At 34.8% G+C, this 22,715-nt stretch overlaps 1 protein-coding gene across 1 annotated transcript in view; it reads left to right on the forward strand.

Moving 5' to 3' along the window:
• The window catches only part of CATSPERE (catsper channel auxiliary subunit epsilon), a 110,296-nt gene that overhangs the window by 8,554 nt on the left and 79,027 nt on the right, over positions 1-22,715 (forward strand). The window contains exons 3-7 of the mRNA XM_012751298.3: positions 2,813-2,886; positions 3,189-3,258; positions 4,656-4,723; positions 9,767-9,791; positions 20,219-20,296. Coding sequence (XP_012606752.2) covers positions 2,813-2,886; positions 3,189-3,258; positions 4,656-4,723; positions 9,767-9,791; positions 20,219-20,296 — 315 coding nt within the window. The remainder of the gene's footprint in view (positions 1-2,812; positions 2,887-3,188; positions 3,259-4,655; positions 4,724-9,766; positions 9,792-20,218; positions 20,297-22,715) is intronic.

The following is a 22,715-nucleotide window of genomic DNA, read 5'->3' on the forward strand; positions in this document are numbered from 1 at the left end:
ACTTTTACAAAGCAAAATTTTAAAAATTTATTTATTTATTCTTTTAACAAGTAATTTATTGAGTGGCTGCTCCTTACAAACCACACTAAAGGCATTGTTGTTACTCTCCAGGAGCTTGCAATTTAATTAGAGATAAACAACGGACAGAATGTCTATTTCTGGCACAGATAATAAGTACTATAAAATGTAATGTAAAGAAAAGTTACTTTGTGTAAGAATTGGGAAGGGCGTCATATATCGGATAATCTTAACATTAGAATAGCAACAGGTGACTGGGAGCTAAGTGATGAAAAAGGTAAGGACAGGTAGAAAAGAACAGGCTGTTTGGAAACACTGGGTAGAGTGGCTGGCTAGAGAAAACAAACTGAATAAGAAAAGGAGCATTCAGGGAAATTTGAATTGGGATGGGGCCTTACACAACTTCTATTTTAGGCTTACCTATCTAAATTGTATTCATCGCTTGTCTACCAGTTTAACCCTTATCTTCTCCAAGTGGATTCTCTCCATAGCTTTTGATCCCTTGGAATTCTCAACCTTCCCAGCACTTGTAATTGATTACAACCCTGAACACCTGATTATGACCATTTTTTTCAGGTAACCCAAGTCAAGACATTTTAAAAACTATAAACACCTGTAAAAATGCTAGCTATTATCATTATTCTCTACTTCTTTCACTACTGATCTTTATAAAACTTGTAAATCTGATCTTGCCACATCCTGCTTAAAGTCTGATAATGGTGTCCCATTTTTCTTAGAAAAAAGACATAAATCCTTTAAGTGTCCTGTACAGATCTTCCAATGTCTGGTTCGTGCATACCCTTGTGGTTTTTTAAGGAGATACACTTTCTCCTATCACTGAGCTTCTGCACGTGCTGTTTCCTCGGGAAACCTCATGCTCTGCTCCTATTTTGGCCTACTTACCTTTTACTTAACCCAATTCTGTTTTTACTCTCAAAAACTGTGTTCCTTTGTGTTAAGACAACTCATCTCAGTTTGTGTTTATGCATCGTTTGTTCGATTATTGAACTGATTATCTCTCCCACTAGAAAACTCCCTGAGATCGCGGACATTGCCATTCCTATGACTGGGAATAACAGGCACTCGATTGATACCTGTCACGTGAGTTAACGTGTCAGGTTGTCACTACATTGGCAGGCATCCTGTTGCCTGCTTTTGATCTCCTTGCATGAAAAGGCATTTTACTAACATGGGCCTACTAACAAGACTCCACAAACAGCTGAGAAGTGCCCAAAAGGTCCTCGAATTGAGACACGAACTTTTAACTTCCTAGAGACTTGCACTGGACTGCGCTGGGAGTGGCAGGAGAAAGGGGCCGGCGGGACTTGGAGGAACTAGCCCGCCAAGGAGATTCAGAATTCGAAAGAAAAGTTTTAAATCTGAAACCTTCCTCAAACTGCATTCAGCTTCTCTGGTCCCTCCCAGCTCAAGCTATGCTCTTAGGGGATGCTGGTGGAAGGCTTTGGCAGAGAAATGCAGACATGCGGATCCACACTCGCCCCCAGCGGCTGTCCGGATCCTGGAACTGGGTCGTCCCCACCGGACACCAACAGCTCCAAGCAGCTTCAGGTCCCGGAGCTGGATCTTGTGCGGCTGAATGACGCCGGTGCCTCGTGCCGAGTTGCCCGAGGTCACAAATGTGGCACTGCAGGGCACCCACGGACAGTCCCGCGCAGTGTACTTGAGCCCTTCTAGATGTGGCGATGATCTGAGGCTTCTCGAAGGCCGACCTGGTCCAGCCGATTTCCCCTCCCAGGCCCTGACAAAACACCAACCCAGAAACCAGACTCCAAACATTAGAGGAATTTTTTAATTTTAATGAAGTCTAATTTATCATTTTTTTGATAATTTTTTGTGTTGTATCAGCCAGATTAATTTTCTCTTTTTAAAAAAGTGTATTTCAGAAGGTTTGTACTTTTAGTGATTACCTTTGTATTTATACCTTTTGAACATGTTTAGTGTCTTGGTCTCTTATTTATTCTTTTACTATCTGGTTTCTTACTTTTTAATTTATCATTTGATTTCCACCTATTCCCTGGGCAACACTATCCAATCCAATATAGTTTGGATATTTCTCCCCTACCCAAAAACCTCATGTTAATATTTGATCCCCAGTGTTAGAAGTGGGGCCTCATGGGAGGTGTTTGGGTCATGGGGGTTGATCCCTAAATTCTTGCCATTAAAAATGTTTTTTTTAATTAGCCGGGCATAGTGGTGTGTGCCTGTAGGCCCAGCTACTCCAGAGGCTGAGGCAGGAGGATCGCTTGAGCCCAGGAGTTTGAGGTTGCTGTGAGCTAGGCTGACGCCATGGCACTCTAAGCCGGACAACAAAGCCAGACTTCGTCTCAAAAAAAAAAAAAAAAAAAAAGTTTTTTTGGCAGGAAATAAAATCTTTGGATCACACTTTATTTTCTTGAACTTATTGTTAAAAGATACTTCCTTATGACTTTGCTTTATATGTTGCTTTTGAGAAGTCTGATGCTGTCGTATCTTATTTGATCTTTTGTTGGGAGGCCTAAAGATTTTCCTTTATCTTTAAAGTCTAACATATTAAAGATTATTTTTGAAGTAAAATAAAATTAAAGGATTATAGTTTTTTGAGAGACTACTGAAGTGTCCCAGAAGGGTTAATTTACTTTTTGTTTGTCATATTACTTTGTACTATTTCAAAGGAATTTAGTGGTTCTTTTTTTTTTTTTTTTTTTTTGAATGATAATATTGAACCCTATGACTGAACACTGAGGGGAAAATTTTGGAGCATAGCTTTTGTTTGAACTCTTACTTTCTTTTTTAGATTAGGTTAGAGTATGAAGGAACATCATTTTCTGAGTGGAGTGTGCCAGAAACTTGTTCTATGGAAGATAAAAGGTAAGATTTTTGCCATGAATATCAATGTATGTGTATATTTACAAGTAGAAGAGCATTCACATAGTATGGACATTTAGATTCAAGGCTGTGATTTGATGTAAATTTCTTTCCATTAAATAAACATGAAAAGAAAGACAAAAATCACTTTGCACTAGGATTAGAAGTAAAATATTGTTATATTTAAAAATTTCTCTTTTCAGCAAATAATGGAAATTTTTAGGCTTAAAAAATAGAAGGGAAATTTTTATTAATCTCATATGCATCTATAGTTATTTCTTCTTCCCCATTTTTTTAAACACTAGATCACCCACAACAGAATTGCGTTGTTCTTCTCCTGGTATTCAAGCTATAAAACCAATTGTTACGGGCCCAGTAAGTTGATTTTAATGATAAGTTATTAAATCTTGAATAGTGATCTCTGTTACATTTTATTTTTCCATTCTTTGAGCTTTTCAAGCTAACTTAACCTGCTTTAAAATAGTATTGATTGTAACTCTAAGCAAGAACTATTTTTGAATTATTGTCAGTATGTCAATTTTTAGATATATCTCATATCAATTGTAAATTATGAAATGGTATACAATTTTTACCTTAGCCTTTTTATTAATAAGTATGTTAAAGTCCATAGCCACCACCTTATTGATAATAGTTCTCTCAGGTGAATGGATCATATACACTCCTATGCCAGTACCCAGGATCAAGAGCAATTTCTAGCAGATTTGTTTTTACTCCACTGTATTTTCTTCAGTTCTGGAAAACATGTGAATGCAAATGAACTACAGTGATATTGAATCCTCTCTAGTTTATCAAAAAAAGAAAAAAGAAAAAAAAGAGCCCCAAACCCCAAACCAAAGTAAAGTATTTTAAGACATTGGCACTTTAATAATTAGTAACAAAGTACTGGCCACATACCTCACATCTGATGTTCCTATGCAAGTGTGTCTGAAGCTACTGCTAAAGAGACTCCATGTGACAAATCCTTCCTTTACTTAGGGCTTGTGCCTTCTCTTTAATTAAAAAACTTTATTTTCAAGGCACAAGTAGACAGAGTGATGTGGCAGAGGCCAGATGAATATTAATTCATTTTTTTAATCCCTATGGAGTAAAAATTATTTGAATTTGTCTTTTTGAGTCTTTTAGTATTTACCAGTTTCAAGAACACAACTCATGAGGAAGTAGAGGACTCCTTTCCTTTTTATTTATGTTAGAAGCCCATATAAATGTATAATGTTATATTAAAACACACATACATGCATATATGTAGGAATATTTTTGTCATTTATGTACAGTGTCATCAGATCCTACAACCAGCTGCGGAGGTACACCTGACTCTTAAAATACACTCAAAAGCACTCGGTTATAACAACCAAAAGCATCTCTAAGCATTGTCACAAGTCCTGGAGCAAAATTACCCAAGTTGAGAACCGATGAATGAGAAAACGAATTGAATTGTATTTTAATGAGGAAGACAAATATAATAGAAACAAGGATAGCAAGCCATCAAAATGTCTTCTAAATTTGTCCCTCATGATAGTAAATTCTTAATTACAGAGAGTAGCTAAAGAATTGAACTAGTATTATATGTATATTTTAAAATTAGAATTATAAAAAAATATTTAAAAAATCAGAATTATATTCTGAAATTTATTTATTCTTCTTCCTCTAATATTAGATAAGTAACTTAGTTCTCCTGTGACTTTTATGCCCATATCCACATTTGTATTTTTTTTAAAGTTAATCTATCATAATTCTTTTGCATTTTATTTTAGGATGAAGAAGAACGCTATTTATATGTGGACAGTTCTAATACTTGCTTTATGTGGCATTATAGAGCTATGTAAGTAAAGCAGTGTTGAATATAAAGGTAATTAATGCTTTTCAAGAGTATTTAGCTTCAACTTTTAATTAACCACAAATGGATTATCTGTATTATGGTTTCCATACAAATTTTCATTCACCAACCAAGATATTCCCAAGTATATTACCAAAGAAATAACTGAAGAATAAACAGTAAAAATAACAGTGGCAACCATTACATGAACACATACTTTGTCTATAAGTTCATATTTTGGAGCTCTAGTGGCACAATCCATTAGCAGTACTTATATGTGTTCATATTTTTATATACATTATCTTTCTCAATTTTTATAATATCCATGTAAGTATAATTCTTTATAGATGAGAAAACATGAGCTTGGATGTTAAATAATTTGGAGAAAAATAAAAGGCTACTAAGAGACAGTATTGGGATTTGACTCTTGTTTTTCACACTACAGGGCTCTTGTGTTTCTATTCTAAACATTCCAAAAACACTGTCTTTGTATTGGGTAGCTCTTTAAACCCATTTTAACATGAGAGTGAATGAATATGACTAAGAAGGAAAAACTGGTACAAGAATACATAATTAACTGCATTATAAAATCATTCCATAAGTTAAGAAAGTGTTAATGAATCAGAATATTATTTAGTATCATAGTGAAGGAAATATTCCAAACACTGTGTAGGATATAAAGAAGTGTTTTATGTGGTTCCTGCCCTCCAAATGACTGGAATGTACCTATTTATTTTTATCTACTTAACATCCATTCCCTTGGGGAAACCATTCCTCCCTATTCTATGATAATATTGTTAATTTCATGTGATTTTTATGGTATTAACTCTCCAAACTCACACTCCATTGGCTATAGTTATTAGTTGAGGATTGGCACATGACACAGGCAGAACCAATCAGAATACTCATCTCTTCAATAAAGCATAGTTGTTATGGATGGCTTCATTGTCCTGGTCCGCATGTCTCCTTAAAGTCAGATGCTTCTGCATTGTATGTGCAGTTTTTGAATTGGAACTCCTGAGGCAGACTGCAAGTCCTGATAATGAAGACTCAGCAAGCCCAGCAAGGAGCCACATTGAGTCGTTCTTCTCTAATTTACTACCACCTTCCCAGAGTCTTATTGAGAAGCAAGAATTAAGTCTCTGCTACTCATGAAACTGTCATGCTTCTGTCCTTGTTGGCAGTTTCAGAAATGTCCATCATTAACTTTCTCTCTACGGCTTCCAAACCAGTTGAGAAATAGACAAAGAAAAATTTGAGGATAAAAATTACAGGTAGATCTGGATTGGAAATGCAAATTTGATCTCTGACTCACTTCAATGTATTTTTTATGTATGGTGTAAGGATGGGTCAAAAGTTTTATTTTTCCATTTATGTTATATAATACTTGTTACAGCATCATTTGTTGAAAAGACTTCTTTTCCTAAAAAATAGCTTTGTTACCCTTGTCAAAAGTCAATTGATGGGAACTAATTGATGGGCACACATGGACACAAAGAGATGTAAAGTTCATTGGAAGTCAAGAAGGGGAGAGCAGGAGGAGGAGAGGGGTAAAAACCTACCTATCAAGTACAATGAACACTATTTGGCTGATGGATACACAAAAATCCCTGACTTAAGTATTATAAAATGTATCCATGTAACAGAAACATTTGTACCCCATTAATAAAGTCAATTGACCTTGTAAGGTCAATTGTCTATGTCTGGGTCTCTATCTGAGTCTATGTCTGGACTCTATTTTATCGTTCAATTTATGTATTATTAATGCCAATACCACACACTCTTGATTATTCCAGTTTGTTATTAAGTTTTAAAATCAGGCATTGTAAGTCTTCTAGCTCTGTTCTACTTGTGAAGAATGATTTTGGCTATTCTAAATAAGTCCTTTGCAATTCTAGATAAATTTTAACATCAGATTATTAATTTCTACTAAAAGGATGCTGACATTTTGATTGTTATTCCATTGAATTTATTGATCAAGTTAGAGAAAATTGAAATTTTAATAATATTTGGTCTTCTAAGTCATGAACATTATATATATCTTCATTTACTTGGATCTTTAATTTATCTGTTCATTGCTTTATAGATTTCAGATTAGAAGTCTTATGCATCTTTTTTAAACTTTATTTTAAAGTAGTTTATGTTTTTGATGCAATTTTAATTGGTACTGCAAACTTTGGAATTAAAAAATATCTTTACATTCTTACTGAAAAAAATATAAATAACTTTACCTCCCAGTATTCCCTTCCTGGTTTATGGCTTACTCTTCTTTATTATTTTGGTGCTTTCTAGTTGTTTCATTATCCTTCAAATTGGACATTTTTTTCAGTCAATATTTATTTTGATTTATCCACAGGCCTTCCATTTCTTAGTTCAATAATGCTTCTTATATCTAAGAGATTCTTTCTCATATTACTTTCTCTTCTTGAAATATATCCTTTAAAGGTTCCTTTAGGGAAGATTTCTTAGGAATAAAATTTCTCTTATTTGGACCTCTGAAAATATCTTTATTTTATCCTCACTCTGGAAAAATAGTTTCTATGGGAATACAATTCTAGGTTGGTGGTTGTTTTCTGCCAGTATTTTAAAATAATTTTTTCATTGGCTTCTGGCTTCTGCTTGTGTGGAGAAGTCTGCTATTGTTCTAATGATTTTTCCTTTTTAGGTAATCCGTATTTTCTCTGTGGCTATTTTAAGATCTTGTCCTTATCTTTGGTGTTTTACTATTGTAAATTTCTTTTTATTTGTCTTACTTGTGATTTCTTGCAGTTCTTGAATCTGAAGATTGGTGGTTTTACTCAATTCTAGAAAATTCAGTCATTATCTTTTTTAAATACTGGTTCTCCCTCATTCTCTCTCTTCTTTCTTTCAATAATTTTATAATAGGAATATATGTCACCTTTTCATTCTATCCTTCTTGACTCTTAAAATCTTTTCATATTTCTCCATCTTTTTGTCTTATTATGATTCATTCTAGACATTTTTAAATGTTTCTCTCTGTTTACTAATTTTCTCATCATCTGTGTCTAAAATTTTTTAATCCCTAAAATCTTAGTACCTAGAGTAACTACCATACTATACAGTTCTGCCATTTCTGCATCACTGTATCCGAAATTGGCTACATTGTGGGGTCCAGTGCAAAATAAAGTGTGAAGCTCAAAGAGCAGGGGAAAATACTATTAAATGTATTAAATATAAAGCTTTTCTTTCTCCCATAGTTGCTTTCATTACCTGCCATGGTAGTTTTTATTTGCAATTGAACGTCATACTCCCTTGGGCACAGAAATACTCATGAGCCAAGTGCAGACCCTAATAGTCACCTGGTGATTCAGCGTGTGCACAAACCATCAGCTGACAGGTTTCCCCTCTCAACTGACCTATACATCATGACCCAGCCAGTGGTTGGGTCTGAAGTAGTTAAGCCATGTATCATCCCTTCATGAGCCTACCATCTCAGCTCATAGCAGATGAGCAACCCCCAAGGGTACTGCAGCCTCTGCACTGGAACCTGCTAGACACCTGGATTGGCGATGGGCAAGAAGCTTACTCTTGCCAAGATGAGTCCTCCATCAGTCACACCATGGTGCTGCCAGTCAGAAATGGGACAGCTACTGCTGACGATCCCCACACCTGACCCTAGGCCCTTGCCCAACTCAGAAGAAAAGGCGGAAGCAAAGGCTGATCAGGACCCACAGTGCTGGAACATGGAGGAATGGGTGGTAAAGAATTGTCCCAATGAGGCAGAGAGGAAGCAGGAGGCGGGACTGTGCCTGAGCCAAGGCTTCACATCCCCAGTGCATGCTCTGTAGTCCATTACACTTCACTTACAAGACAAGTCAGTTGAAAGATAAATTAAGAATTTCAAGACAAATACACTTTCTGAGCACTGACCCTCCCTGGGCTCTTTAAACCTATTGACTCTGTTAGAGAGGAGAATTCATGAAACAAGTATCATGTTAGCATCTAAACTCTCTTGGTTTCTTCTTTCTTTCCTTAATTCTTAGAATAGAGAATAGGAAGAGAGAAGAATCCATAAGGTCATGCTCAAACTGCCATCTTTCTCAAGTTCATGTGACACTTTTCTACTTTATCAGTCTATCCCACCACCATCTATTAATATCTGAAGTCACTGAAGTTAATTGCTAAATTTAATGGAATTTTTTTGACCTCTTACTACTTGACCTCTATACCACATTTAATAGTAAGTATCACTCATTTCTTCTTGAAACTCCTTCCTTCACTACTCATCTAATACCACTCTTACTTCTTTTGTCTCCTGGACAAGTAGCATAACACAAGGCAGGGCATATCAGCCCTAGAGCCAGGGGTCTTTCTGGTAGACTTTGGACTTTATTTGAACTCTGCACACAGTTTACCTATGAAGATTTATAGTACCTGTGTTTAGGAGTTTTCTAACATACCAGACTGAACCTATATTATGTTTACTATATGGTTTCATAAAATCACTGCATGCTCATTTACTGATTCAAAAAATATTTTCATTCTATTTTGTGTATAATAATGTACTGGGCACTGTGCAGCTATCAGCAAATGGAAGAATATAGTATTGACTTTGAGAAATTATATATCATAAAAAATACAAGTAACTTTAAAGTGAAAAAACCACTTTCTAAAAAACATACCACTAAACATACAAATGAATATCGTTTCTTTCAGGGATGGTGAATGAAAGATTTGTAGTGCTAAAAGATGAATTTGAATTTGACATAAATTAAAACATGTAGGATTTCTTATGTGGAATGATAATATCATTCAACTTTGATTATGTGGACTCGCAGTATTGTTAAAGAAGCATGCACATTCAAGCCACTCAGCCTTCTGTGATGAAAAATGAGAATCAATAAATATATTGATAAATAAATAGAAATATGTAGGGCTTTTTACATTTAGTCTTTGATTGTTTATATATCTGTATTGGAATATAAAGAGAATATTCAAAAGTTTAGAAACATGTATATTGAAAGTAGAATATTCAACTAATATTGAACATACTGTTCACTGAAATATGTTTCCTCTTTTTCCCAACAGACCGGTCTTTGAAAATTTAACCCACGTAAAGTATTTTTAAAATTTTGTATATCCTTCATATTTTGCTACTATATTTTCCCCCTCTTATCTTCCATATTTACCAGATAAGGAATTTTTCAAACTAATTTTACAATAAAATTTGCTTAGAATAGTGGTACTCAAGGTATATTTTGAGGACCCCTAGGGCTTCATAATACCTATTGGGGGGGTCCATGATATTCACCCTTTTCCAAGCACATATCTGTGTGAGGATGTATTTATTTCCCATATGCTTCCACCAAAACATACATACACTACCACCAGCTTGAATGCAGGAGCAGAGATGATTATTCATCTCTTTTATTAATACAGATATTAAGGTATTTTTAAAAGGATTAAACAGCTATTCTTATTAATTATTTTTTTTGTTTTGGAAAATACAGTTATTTTTCATAAAAACATGTTAGTTAAGGTATAATAGGTTTATCATAGTTTTAAAAATAAATAATTTTAAATGTTCTCAGTTTTAATTTGTGTACGGTAAATATCAATAGACCTAACCAACATAAAACAAAAAAAGCCTTGTAAGATTCCCAGTAATTTTTTTTTTTTTGAGACAGAGTTTTGCTCTGTTTCCTAGGCTAGAGTGCAGTAATGTCTGTTTTGGTTTTTAAAACAAAGTGAAATTAAAATACTAGACAACAAAAGAATGAATATGGAGGGGATTTGAGTTTGAAACTGTCTAAATGCTTGCAAATTTCAGGAGACGGATACTGACTAACTTTAGTCTATATTAAATATCTATGAAAAAATTTAAGGCTGTGCATTAAAGTAATATAAACAAATGTATAATTCCTAAAAAGTAGTATTCTAGAAGAAGAATTAAGGAAATGCTACCAATCTAATAGGAGGCAATAAAAAAGAAAAATGAAATGAAGGAAAATAAAAACATAGGAAATAGGAACACAAAAATTAAGAAATCATTTAAATTAAATCGGTAATTAAAATCAATGTGATTGGATTAAATGTACCTATTAAATGACAGAAACTTCAGAAATCTGATTTTATAAAAGTTACATACTGTAGTTAAAGAATAACACAAAATTTGGAAAGAAAAGGATACAGGGGTAGGTGTGGTGGCTCACGCCTATAATCCCAGCACTTTGGGAGGCTGAGGCAGGAGGATCACTTCAAGCCAGGAGTTGAAGACCAGCCTGAGCAACATAGTCAGACCCTATCTCTACAAAAAATAAAAAACATTAGCCGGGTGTGGTGGGACATGCATGTAGTCTCATCTACACGGGAGGCTATGTCAGGAGGATTGTTTGAGCCTAGGACTTAGAGGTTGCAGTGAGCTTTGATCATGCCACTGTGTTCTACCCTAGGCAACAGAGTGAGATTCTATCTCAAAAAAAAAGAAAAATGAAAAGGATGCAAACTATGAAAAGAAAACTGGGGTAACAATATGAATATCAAATAAAAAATATGTGAAGATTAAAGACATTAATAAATATAAAGAGGGAAATTATTTTATAATAAATAAAAAGTCTACAAAGAAGATGAATTATGATATTGTATGCACATAATAATATCTCCCCTCCATCATAAAGAAAGATGGATAGTTCCACCAATTCATTTTCTGAATCCAACACAACTTTAATACTGAAAGTAGACAAAGAAAAAGGAAGGAAGGGAAGGAGGTAGAGAGACAGGAAGGAAGGAAGGGAGGGATGAAAAATTGTAGACCAATACACTTATATATAGGCACAAAAACTCTACATAAAATATTAGCAAATGGAATCCATCAATGTAGCAGAAAAAATTCAAAAGGACCAGTCTGCCAAAAATGCAACATTGGTTCAATATCAAGAAAACTGACAAACCAGATACTTCTCTAAAAAAAAAGAAAAGAAAAGAAAAGAAAAAGGAAAACTGATAAAAATATCCATTATATCAACACAATAAAAAAATTATGTCAATAAATTAAAATTTCCACAGCCATTCCTAATGAATTGACTTAAGTCAAATAATTGTAGAAGGGACTACTTAATTCTAATAAAAACATTTATTTCCCAAATGGCTAATAATAATTATTATAAATTAAGAAATATTTCTAATTCAGTTAAAATCAGGAAGTGGACATATATGCTTACTATCACCATTGTTATTTAATGTTTTGAACATAATTGTGTTAGTAATAAAATAGGAATAAGAAATTTATAATATTATTAACTTTATAGTAACAATAAATAAAAAGAAAAAAAAACATAGAACCTGTATCAAGAACCACTCTCACATCTTTTATTTTATTTTTTGAGACAGAGTCTCACTCTGTTGCCTGGGATAGAGTGCTATGGTGTCAGCCTAGCTCACGGCAACCTCAAACTCCTGGGCTCAAGCAATCCTTCTGCCTCAGCCTCCCAAGTAGCTGGGACTACAGGCATGTGCCACCATGCCCAGCTAATTTTTTCTATATATTTTTAGTAGTCCAAGTAATTTCTTTCTATTTTTAGTAGAGACAGGGTCTTGCTCTTGCTCAGGCTGGCCTCCAACTCCTGAGCTCAAAGGATCCACCCACCTCGGCCTCCCAGAGTGCTAGGATTGCAGGCTTGAGCCATCTCCCCAGCCTCTCACATCTTATTGATGACATAAATAGATCTAGTTTATAAGACTTAATCTCACAGTATCACTTCTCTCCAAATTAATTTAAAAATTTAATGAAATTCTAACTGGACTCCAAATGGAGTCCAGTTTTTTGTTTTGTTTTGTTTTTATTTTTGAGACAGAGTCTCACTCTGTTGCCTGGGATAGAGTGCCATGGCGTCAGCCTAGCTCACGGCAACCTCAAACTCCTGGGCTCAAGCAATCCTTATGCCTCAGCCTCTTGAGTACCTGGGACTACAGGCATGCGCCACCATGCCTAGCTAATTTTTTCTATATATTTTTAGTTGGCCAATTAATTTATTTCCATTTTTAATAGAAACGGGGTCTCACTCTTGCTCAGGCTGGTCTTGAACTCCTGATCTTGAGCGATCCTCCTTCCTCGGCCTCCCAGAGTGCTAGGATTACAGGTGTGAGCCACCACCCCCGGCCAGAGTCCAGTTTTAATTGTAAAAATATCTTAACATTTATATGGAGTATAGCATAAAAGCTATCCTCCTGGAAGAAAATAAAAGTGGAATCTTCTCTTATACCATATACAAAAAATAAATTCCAATTGCATACAAGACTTACCAGTAAAAAGAAAAAATTTTTCAGGAAAATATTGAAGCTGGGAGAACCCTACATTAATAGAATCAAGGGAAATCCCAGGAGCTATAAATAAAATGTAGTCATAATTGATATTATAAAAATTAAAAATTTTCATATTGTTAATATACTATAAACAAAGTCAGTTTTGACAACAAGGCTATAAAAATATTTCACAACATAGATGACACTACACAGCTATTTTGAAAGAGCTGGTGAGGATGTAAATTCATGTAACCATTTTTAGAAATGATTTCACATTATCTTGTAAATTTATACATACTCTACTATTTAGGAATTATACTACTGAGCACAAACTCAAGAGAACTCTTGCACTCATGCATCAATAGCCATTTTCAAAAATGTCCATAGGAGAACTGCTCATATAATCCACCTCCCCCAAATAGAAAGGACCTGGTGCCCATTAACAAAATAGTGAAAAATTTGTGGTATATTCATATGATGAATTTAAAATAGCAATGAAAAAGAATGAACTTAGTTTTAGGCAATAACATAAATGAATCCTAGTTATATAAATGTTGAAAGAAAAAAACAGTTCCTAAGGGGCAATGTATGCGATGATCAAGTTCAGAAATAATTAAAATTAAATTACCTAGATAAATAAAAGATATTTGTAAGGTTTTATTTCTTGCATTGCGTAGTGAGTTCCTGGTTTCCATTTTAGTGTAACATTTAAATAACTGCATAATAGAGGGTCATGCCTGATAATAACAATGTGTCATGAACCAAGAATTGTGATTATTCTGATTCTGTATCTGGGTACCTGAAGTCCAACAAAACAAAGAGTTCTTACAAACATATTAGAAAATGTAAAGGGAGGGAGGGAGGGAGATATGGAAGGAGGTAGCTAGTGTGACAATATATAGGGACAATATACAGTAGTCTGTGGCAAATGGGTTTAATAGGATGAAGAAGGCTGCCATGTAATGATATAAAGAATAAAAATGCCAAAAGATACAAGAATGAGTTTGTATTTATAAGAAATAATGCAGAAACTGGAAGAATTACAAGGGAAAACTGAGATAATATCCTAAAACAAGGATTTTTTTTTTTTTTTTTTTTTTTTTGAGACAGAGTCTTGCTTTGTTGCCCAGACTAGAGTGAGTGCCGTGGCGTCAGCCTAGCTCACAGCAACCTCAAACTCCTGGGCTCAAGTGATCCTCCTGCCTCAGCCTCCCAAGTAGCTGGAACTACAGGCATGCGCCACCATGCCCAGCTAATTTTTTCTATATATATTAGTTGGCCAATTAATTTCTTTCTATTTATAGTAGAGACGAGGTCTCGCTCTTGCTCAGGCTGGTTTCGAACTCCTGACCTTGAGCAATCCGCCCGTCTTGGCCTCCCAGAGAGCTAGGATTACAGGCGTGAGCCACCGCACCCGGCCAGGATTTTTTTTTAATGTGGAAAAGTAAGTAAGCATAAAGTTTGATGAATTCTGTTTTTCACACACACACACACACACACACACACACACACACACACACACACACACATTTACATAACACCACACACAGATCAAGAAACAGAACATTTCCATCACTATAGAAAGTTTGTAGTCTAACAACTCCCTGTTTCAGAGATAAAAGATTAGTTTTGTCTGTTCTTGAACTTCCTAGAAATGAAATCTTGGAACAATTTTTTAAAAGCTTCATAGCATTTTACTCCCCACTAACAATGTATGAGAATTCTCTGGCTGTGTCAACATGATATGATAAGTGTTTTCAGTGCAAGGTTTTTTTAAGGCTTGCTTTTCTAGCAAGGATGTGTTGAGTTAAGCAGAACAAAAATTGATGAAGTTACAGTACATTTGCACAACACAATAGCAGTAGGTACTGGGACCAAAGGGGAAGTTCCCCAAACCTAATGAAATTAAATTATACATAAATGAAATAACAAAAGTGTTATTTATTATACATAAATGAAATAATCCAAAGTACAACCATATTTCTGAAAGTAGAGCCACACCTCTAGAATTAGAGCAAAAATCACATTCAAAATTACAGAAGATTTAGAACTGAACAATAACACAATATCAAAGTTTGTGAGGACTTAATATCATACTTTTTTTGAGGAAAAGAAAAGAAAAGTTTATTAATTTGCTGGCAAATGAGAAGGATGGCATACTCTTGTCTTAAAAAATTATCATCCCCATTAATATCATGCTTAAGAGAATTATACTTAGTATATTATAACTTTAATATGCTTACTGTTAAAAATAATAAAAATTAAAAATAAATAAGTAGAAAAGGAAACAGAGATAATCCAAAGAAAGCAGGGTAAAGATAGAAGCAAAATGTTAAAAAATATAAAATTTTTGAGAAAGAGATGATCATCCCTCCAAAGTATGTCTTTGAAAAGACTAATAAAATGAAAAAAATGTTTAATTCTAACTCACAAATGGATATTAATAATAAAAAGAGGACACAACTACAGATGACAGATAACTTTAAACTCATAAGAAAATATACAACATTTCATCTATAATTTTGAAAACCAACAAAATCTAAGAGAATTTGTTGCCTGCATAGCTCTACTGCAACAAATCTTAAAGGAAGTTCCTCAGGCAGAAGAAATATACCAGACATATGTAGATCTTCTAAGAAAAATTCCTCTGGAAAGGTAAAAATGGAAGTAAATATAAAAGATGCTTTTCTTAGTTGCTATAAAACATAATGGACAGTCTAAAGCCAAAATAGTAACAATGTATTTCGGCGATTATAACATTTATAAAATATACAACAATGGCAAAATGGATGGGAGGGACCATACTGCTGCAGGTTTCTTACAATATGTGTAAAATGGCATACATGGCGATACACCTAATATAAATAGTGATATAACTAATAAGCCACTAGTAGGAATGAAATGGAATTATAAAAATTACTTAATCCAATAGCAGTCAGAAAAGATTTTAAAAAATAGAAATGAGGAACAGATGTAACAACTAGAAAGCAACTACTGTATTTCCCCTAAAATAAGACAGGGTCTTATATTTATTTTTCCTCAAGAAGACACCCTAGGGCTTATTTTCAGAGGATGTGTTATTTTTTTTAAGTACAGTATAATAGTCTACATTTATTCAAATATAGTTATGTCATCTTCTTCTGGAACATCATCATAACTCTCCAAACTCTGAATTCCATCCTGAATTTCTTTTGACTCTATTTCCTTTAGAACCAATGGCCCCAATCTCTCATGTCGAGCAATACAGCTCTCATGGGGCAGATGAGAAGGGCTGCTTGTCTTCTTTACTGCTATGCAACGAAATGCATGGGTTGTGCAGGTATGCTGTGTAGCCACGCCCATCACTAGGTCTTATTTTCGGGGTAGGGCATATATTGCGCCAATGCTTAGAAATCCTGCCTGCTAGGGCTTATTTTATGGGTAGGTCTTATTTTCAGGGAAACACGGTAGCTATGCATTCAACCAGTACTGAATATCTAATCTCTGTCAGCTTTTAGCCTAGTTGCTGGCCACACAGTAGCAATGAAGAAGACAAAGTCCCTACTTTCATTACTAAAACTACTACAGGCCATTGAAGACATTATAGAAAGCTCCTCTTTCAACTTATAAATCCAGCATAACTTTAAAACCAAAAACCTGGCCGGGCGCTGTGGCTCACGCCTGTAATCCTAGCTCTTGGGAGGCCGAGGCGGGTGGATTGCTCAAGGTCAGGAGTTCAAAACCAGCCTGAGCAAGAGCGAGACCCCGTCTCTACTATAAATAGAAAGAAATTAATTGGCCAACTGATATATATATTAAAAAAATTAGCCGGGCATGGTGGCGCATGCCTGTAGTCCCAGCTACTCGGGAGGCTGAGGCAGGAGTATCGCTTGAGCCCAGGAGTTTGAGGTTGCTGTGAGCTAGGCTGACGCCACGGCACTCACTCTAGCCTGGAAAACAAAGCGAGACTCTGTCTCAAAAAAAAAAAAAAAAAAAAAAAAACCAAAAACCTGATATGGTTTCAAAAAATATTGACATCCCTTATTTTTGAAATATATGCAAAAATTGTGAATGAAATAATAAGTATCCAGAAGACTTCAAAAACAATGATATACCATGATTAAATGGTATTCCAGAGATGACTTAATTGTTGTGGATCAAGAAATCTGTAACTATCACCTGTCATCAAAATAAAGTATATAAAACATATTACCAACAATATTTAGGAGATCATGACTAAGATTTTTCCAAAAATGAAGAAATCCATATGTTTAAGAGACCCTAAGAAAGAACCACAATAAAAAGTAAATAAAAAGAAGTCTACAACTAGACTCATCATAATAAAGCTGCAGAGAAACAAAAAGAAGCTTTTAAAAAGACAAATTATCAGTAAAGGACAACTTAATAGCGTTATTAAGTTATATAGTAAATAGTGTTATTTTTTTTTAAGTACAGTATAACAGTCTACATTTATTCAAATATAGTTATGTCATCTTCTTCTGGAACATCATCATAACTCTCTTAAACTGTTAAAACTCTTAATAGCTGTTTTAAAAAGCAGATAAAAATTGGTAGGAACTATAAAATATTCAAATACAATTAACAAACTTGATCAAATGGATATACAATTGACCCTTGAACATTGTATGACTGTATCTAGAAAACTGCACTTAATATCTCAGAATATATATTTTTTCCAACACACAGCTTTCACAAAATTTGAACATATAAAGCAAATCTCAGCAAAAGTCAAAGACTGAAATCATAGAGAGCATGTTCTTTGACTACCATGCAATTAAGCTTGAAATCAGTAACAGAATTACCTAGAAAACCCCCATGTTAGGGAATTTAAAAACTTCTGTATCCAAAGGTCAAAAAAGAAGCCAAAATTAAAATTAGAATATATTTTGAACTAAATAATTAAGACCTCCAAGCAGATACACAATGATATAAAAAACATTCATTCCAATTTTAACAAGAAATCACATGATAAATTTTTTAAAACCTTTAAAGACTCACAAGAGCTGTGGATAAAATGAAATCTAAAGGCAGTATATTCCAGAAGAATAGGACCTTGCTAGGTGAGCAAAAACTAGAGAATGCTTTCATACCTAGGCCCAGTTGCTAAAGTTGGAGGTGAAGCAGATGAACAAACTTGCCAGGGATGCATAGACTTTGCTGAGATGAGGTGAAACCATTTGAACTTTTGACAACATGTGAGCTAGTGTATCTGGTTTGAATCTGAAAGAGTCCCAAAACAAAGATAATTGTCTTCATTTGTTAATCTCTCACATGGAAGTTTTACTGAATAAAATGTACAAGACCTGTATGACAAAACTTTAGAACTCTTATGAAGGAAAGGCATACTGTTATGTTCCTTAATAAATATACTCTACAACATAAAGATACAAATCTTCTTTAAGTTAATTTACAAAGCAGTTCCATCTTAATGTAAAAATACATTTTTCCAGAAGTAGACAAGGTGATTCCGGAGTTCCTATGGATAAACAAAAACAAACAAACAGTGTCCAGAAAAACACTGAATAAGAACAAGGATAGGGCACTGGTCATACCAGGTATTAAAGTGTACTCTGAAGCCTCTGTATTTATAAACTATGAGTTACTAACTCTTGAAAAGACAGTCAAGATCAATGGAACAGCATAGAAATCCAGAAATAACCAAAATACATTTAAGTCTTTACTAAATAATGAAGGTAGCATCTCAAATCAATGGAGAGAAGATGGACTAGTCAATAAATAATGCTGGGATAACTGGGTAGCCATCTGATTATTTAAAAAAAAAATATTGGCATCATCCTTCACATAGCACACCAGAATAAATTTGAAATGGGTTAACTATGTAAATACAATGAATCCAGTAACAACTGAAAAAAATGTAGAATTCTCTTACAACTGGAAAATTGGAAACCTTCCAAACAATGTCACAAAATCCAGAAAACAAACCAAAATATATGATAATTTTTACTAATAAATAAATAAAATGATAGATAATAAGGCAAAAACAAATACCAAAAGGTCAAAAGAAAATGGAATACAGGTGGAAAAATACAACCTGAATCAAAACCAATATCTTCTTAATACATAAAAATTTCTGAAAATATATTAATAAAAGACTAGCAACCCAGTAGAAAAATGGGCAAAGAAAATATAAGTAGAACTTGAACATACGGGAAATTGCTGAAACTTTCTCAAAAGAGAATTGCAGATTTAAACTACAGCAAAGTACCATTTTTCACCCATCAGACTGGCAATACCCAAATGTACAGTAACACATGATGTTGAGAAGGCTATGAGGAAAGAAGAAATCTCATACATTGCTGGTGAGAGGGTACCTTGGTACAACGGCTATGGAGAACAATTTAGTAGTATCTATCAAAATTACAAATGCATTTACCCTGCGATTCAACAATTACACTTTTAGGAATGTGCCCTATCAATATGCTCAAAGTTGTACAAAATTGCTCAATGTAGCATTGATTGATCATAATGGCAAAGGACTGGAAACATATATTTACCCATAGGTTACTGATTAAATAAATTATGGTTCTTCCATAATTTGGAATAATATGCAACAGAAAAATTAATGAGAATATGTAAATATCTCTAAGATTTTAAGTAAAACATAATATTCAGAAAAAAAACATATTCAGCATGCATTTGTGTCAAGGGAGGAAAAATATCTTTATTGGTTATGCACAAAAATTTTATAGAAATATAAGCAAGAACTCACTAATAATAGTTACCTCCAGGGTAGAAGTGGAACTGAGTGATGGAGTACAGGGTAAGAGGGACTATTTTTGCTGTATTTTTAATATAATTCATTTTAAACTGTGCAAAAAATGATCTATTCAAGGAAAAATAAACAAGAAAGAAAACAACCAGTTCTATATCTATTGAAATGGCCATGCATCAAGTGACAAATGTTAAGTTACAAATTACATGTATAGAATGATTTCACTTTTGTAAAAAGTATATGAGCTGCTGTATCTATTTATGGGTGTACAGAAAGATATGTAAACATTCATATGAAATTTTCACATTAGTTAAGCAGTGTAGAGGGATGTTACTCTTCATACATCTTTGAATGGTTTCACTTACAGAAAATTGCTTTTCATTTTTAAAAATGGGATAATAAAAATTTTTAAAGAAATAAAAATATTTTTATCATTATGTTTTGTCACAACTAAAAATGAAATTTGTACAAAATATAAAGAAATGCAAACACATTTTATTTTATAGGTTCTCATTATATGGGTATTCGATCCAGAAAATGCAGATCCTGACGAGTTGCTAGGGACTGCAGAAGCACCTTCACGAGTAGGTGGAAACATGATTACTGTCATAGATAAAATAGTGTGCTGCCTTTCTTTTCTAAGGACTGTGAATAATTTATAATCAGTAGAAAGGATTTTAAGCTGCCCAGAGCTAACTAACTACATTTTTGTTATCCATTTTGGTTTAGACATTATAATGATTTTGAACTTGTGCTTGATTGCAACAATTATAAAACTTTTTTTAGAATTCTTATTGAGTATATTTTATATTTTCTGTGAACCTTATTACTTATGAAGGAGGGCTGACCATTCCAGTACTTTAGAGATGTTCTTTGAGCATCTATATTGAAGCCTTCCTTCAAAAATCAGTCTAATCCCTGATTGACTCCTTTATCACTTGAGACAAATCAATTTTCTAAAGGTGCAACACAGTGAATGAATAAGTCATTTATTTATTTGTTACAAATTTACATCTTCCAAGATTTAAATTCTGTCTTCTGTTACAATTAAAATATATTAAAGATAAATCTAAAAAGAGCAGTTATATTAGCTTTTCATGGGACTTTTGACATCTTAGTGAGTCAAGATCTGTCTGATTTTTAATAGCATGTTATCATGACTCACAGTAATCCAATTCACAAGAGATGGACTGATAAATCAGAATGACAAGCAATTAATTTTTTATGTGGCAGTCAACTTTAGAAGGAATAAAATTAATTCATGATAATTAAATACTTTAAGCATGATTATAACTTAATTTCTAATCCTTTAAAGTGAAAATATGTAATTTGAACATTTAGTTCACACATATCTAATACTTTTCTTTTTTCCGTTTCCGTGTTTATCCATGACCATGTAATTTCCTTAAAAACTTTCTATGGCTCCCCATTACAAACAGCACAGATTTTTAACTCCTAGGCTCTTAACATGGAATACAAAGCCCATGATGTCTGTCTGTACCAATCTTCTCTGGCCTCAGCTCTCCACAAATCTTGCCTCCAGCAACTGGACTCTGCCCTCTGCACACACTTGCTGTTCCATGCATCTGTGTCTTTGCCTATGCTCTTCCTTCTACATCAATTGTCCATCCCTTTTCTTCATCTAGGTAACTTCTACTCATGTTTTAGGACTTCAATCAGGTATCACTGCCTCCAAGATGCCTGCCATGACCAAATCAGGATTTTTTTCATGTGAGCAATTTGAGGGAGTTATTTTGATGCCTCAGTTTTGATCAATCATCAAAAAGTAGCTCTGGCAAAATGTAAATTGTCTAGTAATGTGCATAACAGTTACTCAACCCCTAGTTCTATCCCTGTCTCTTCCTTCTTCATTCTCTTCCTTAACCATCCCTGACTTTGAACGCTAAATAATCTCTTCTCTTTAATGCATTCCTGTATTTTATTCCATCTTTGAACCTTAATCCATCCCTGCCTTTCACCTTATTAACTCTCTCTCTGAGCCTTACTCCATACCAAGGAAAGGAGCACCAGCAGTGGGATGAGGCTCAGAGATGAGGTACTGGATAACTGCTTTTTACAATCTGGTTAAAAAATATTAAAACTTTCAGAGCTTTAGTTTCTTTTGGCCTTTTCCTTTTATTACCATTTTTAATTGTGAATTATAATACCATACAGAAAAAAACATAAAAGCTAAGTATACAGTTTGAAGAATAATCATGAAGTAAATAGATATATAACCACTATCAAGAAATAAAACACGGTACACAGACCCGAGCCGCACAGCAGGCTCCATATTGCCTCATTATCTCCTCCCCTGTCCCTATCCATGGCTGCCTAGAGAGACAATACAGCCACCAGCCAGAGACACCTCCAGGGAACGGGACCTTCCCTTTTGGGCTCCTACAGCTGACTGAAGGGAACTCAGACGGTGAGCTCCCCACCCGGCAGCCCTCCCAGGTGCTGCTGGCCCGGTGATTCCAGGAGAATGGGACAGACCCTGAGGCTGAGAGACTTCAACCCACCTTGGGCTCCCATTGGTGAATTGGGACTGGCACTCCTCTCCCTAGTGGGGTTAGGGATTGAACTCTGCCACCCAGAGGCCAGACCTGCAGACCAGATCCTGTGCACCCAGGTCTTGCATTGCCCAGGGCACAGAAGGGATATATGCGAACAGCCTACTGAGGTGTGTGTGCCTTCAGGGGCAGATCAGCATCCTCGAGGGCAATCCTCCTCCCACAGGGGGGCCATGCATCCAGCCCAGGCGGCCATCCTGCTCAGGGAACCTTCCGGCCAGCATCACGAAGCCAGGGGAAGCCCGGTGGCATGAGGTCTGGCCTGCTGGCAGAGGCCCAGAAGATGCCGTGGAGTTGGGAAGGGTGGAAAGGAGTGAGGCCCGCTCCAGACTGCGGGTCTCAGATGACCCCACCCCCCAGACCCAGACTTTCTGACTGAGCAGGGCCATTCCAGCCCCTCCCTGACAGCTTTTCCCAGAAGCAGAGAACA

The sequence above is a fragment of the Microcebus murinus genome, chromosome 19, assembly GCF_040939455.1.
Source record: "Microcebus murinus isolate Inina chromosome 19, M.murinus_Inina_mat1.0, whole genome shotgun sequence".
NCBI lineage: Eukaryota > Metazoa > Chordata > Mammalia > Primates > Cheirogaleidae > Microcebus > Microcebus murinus.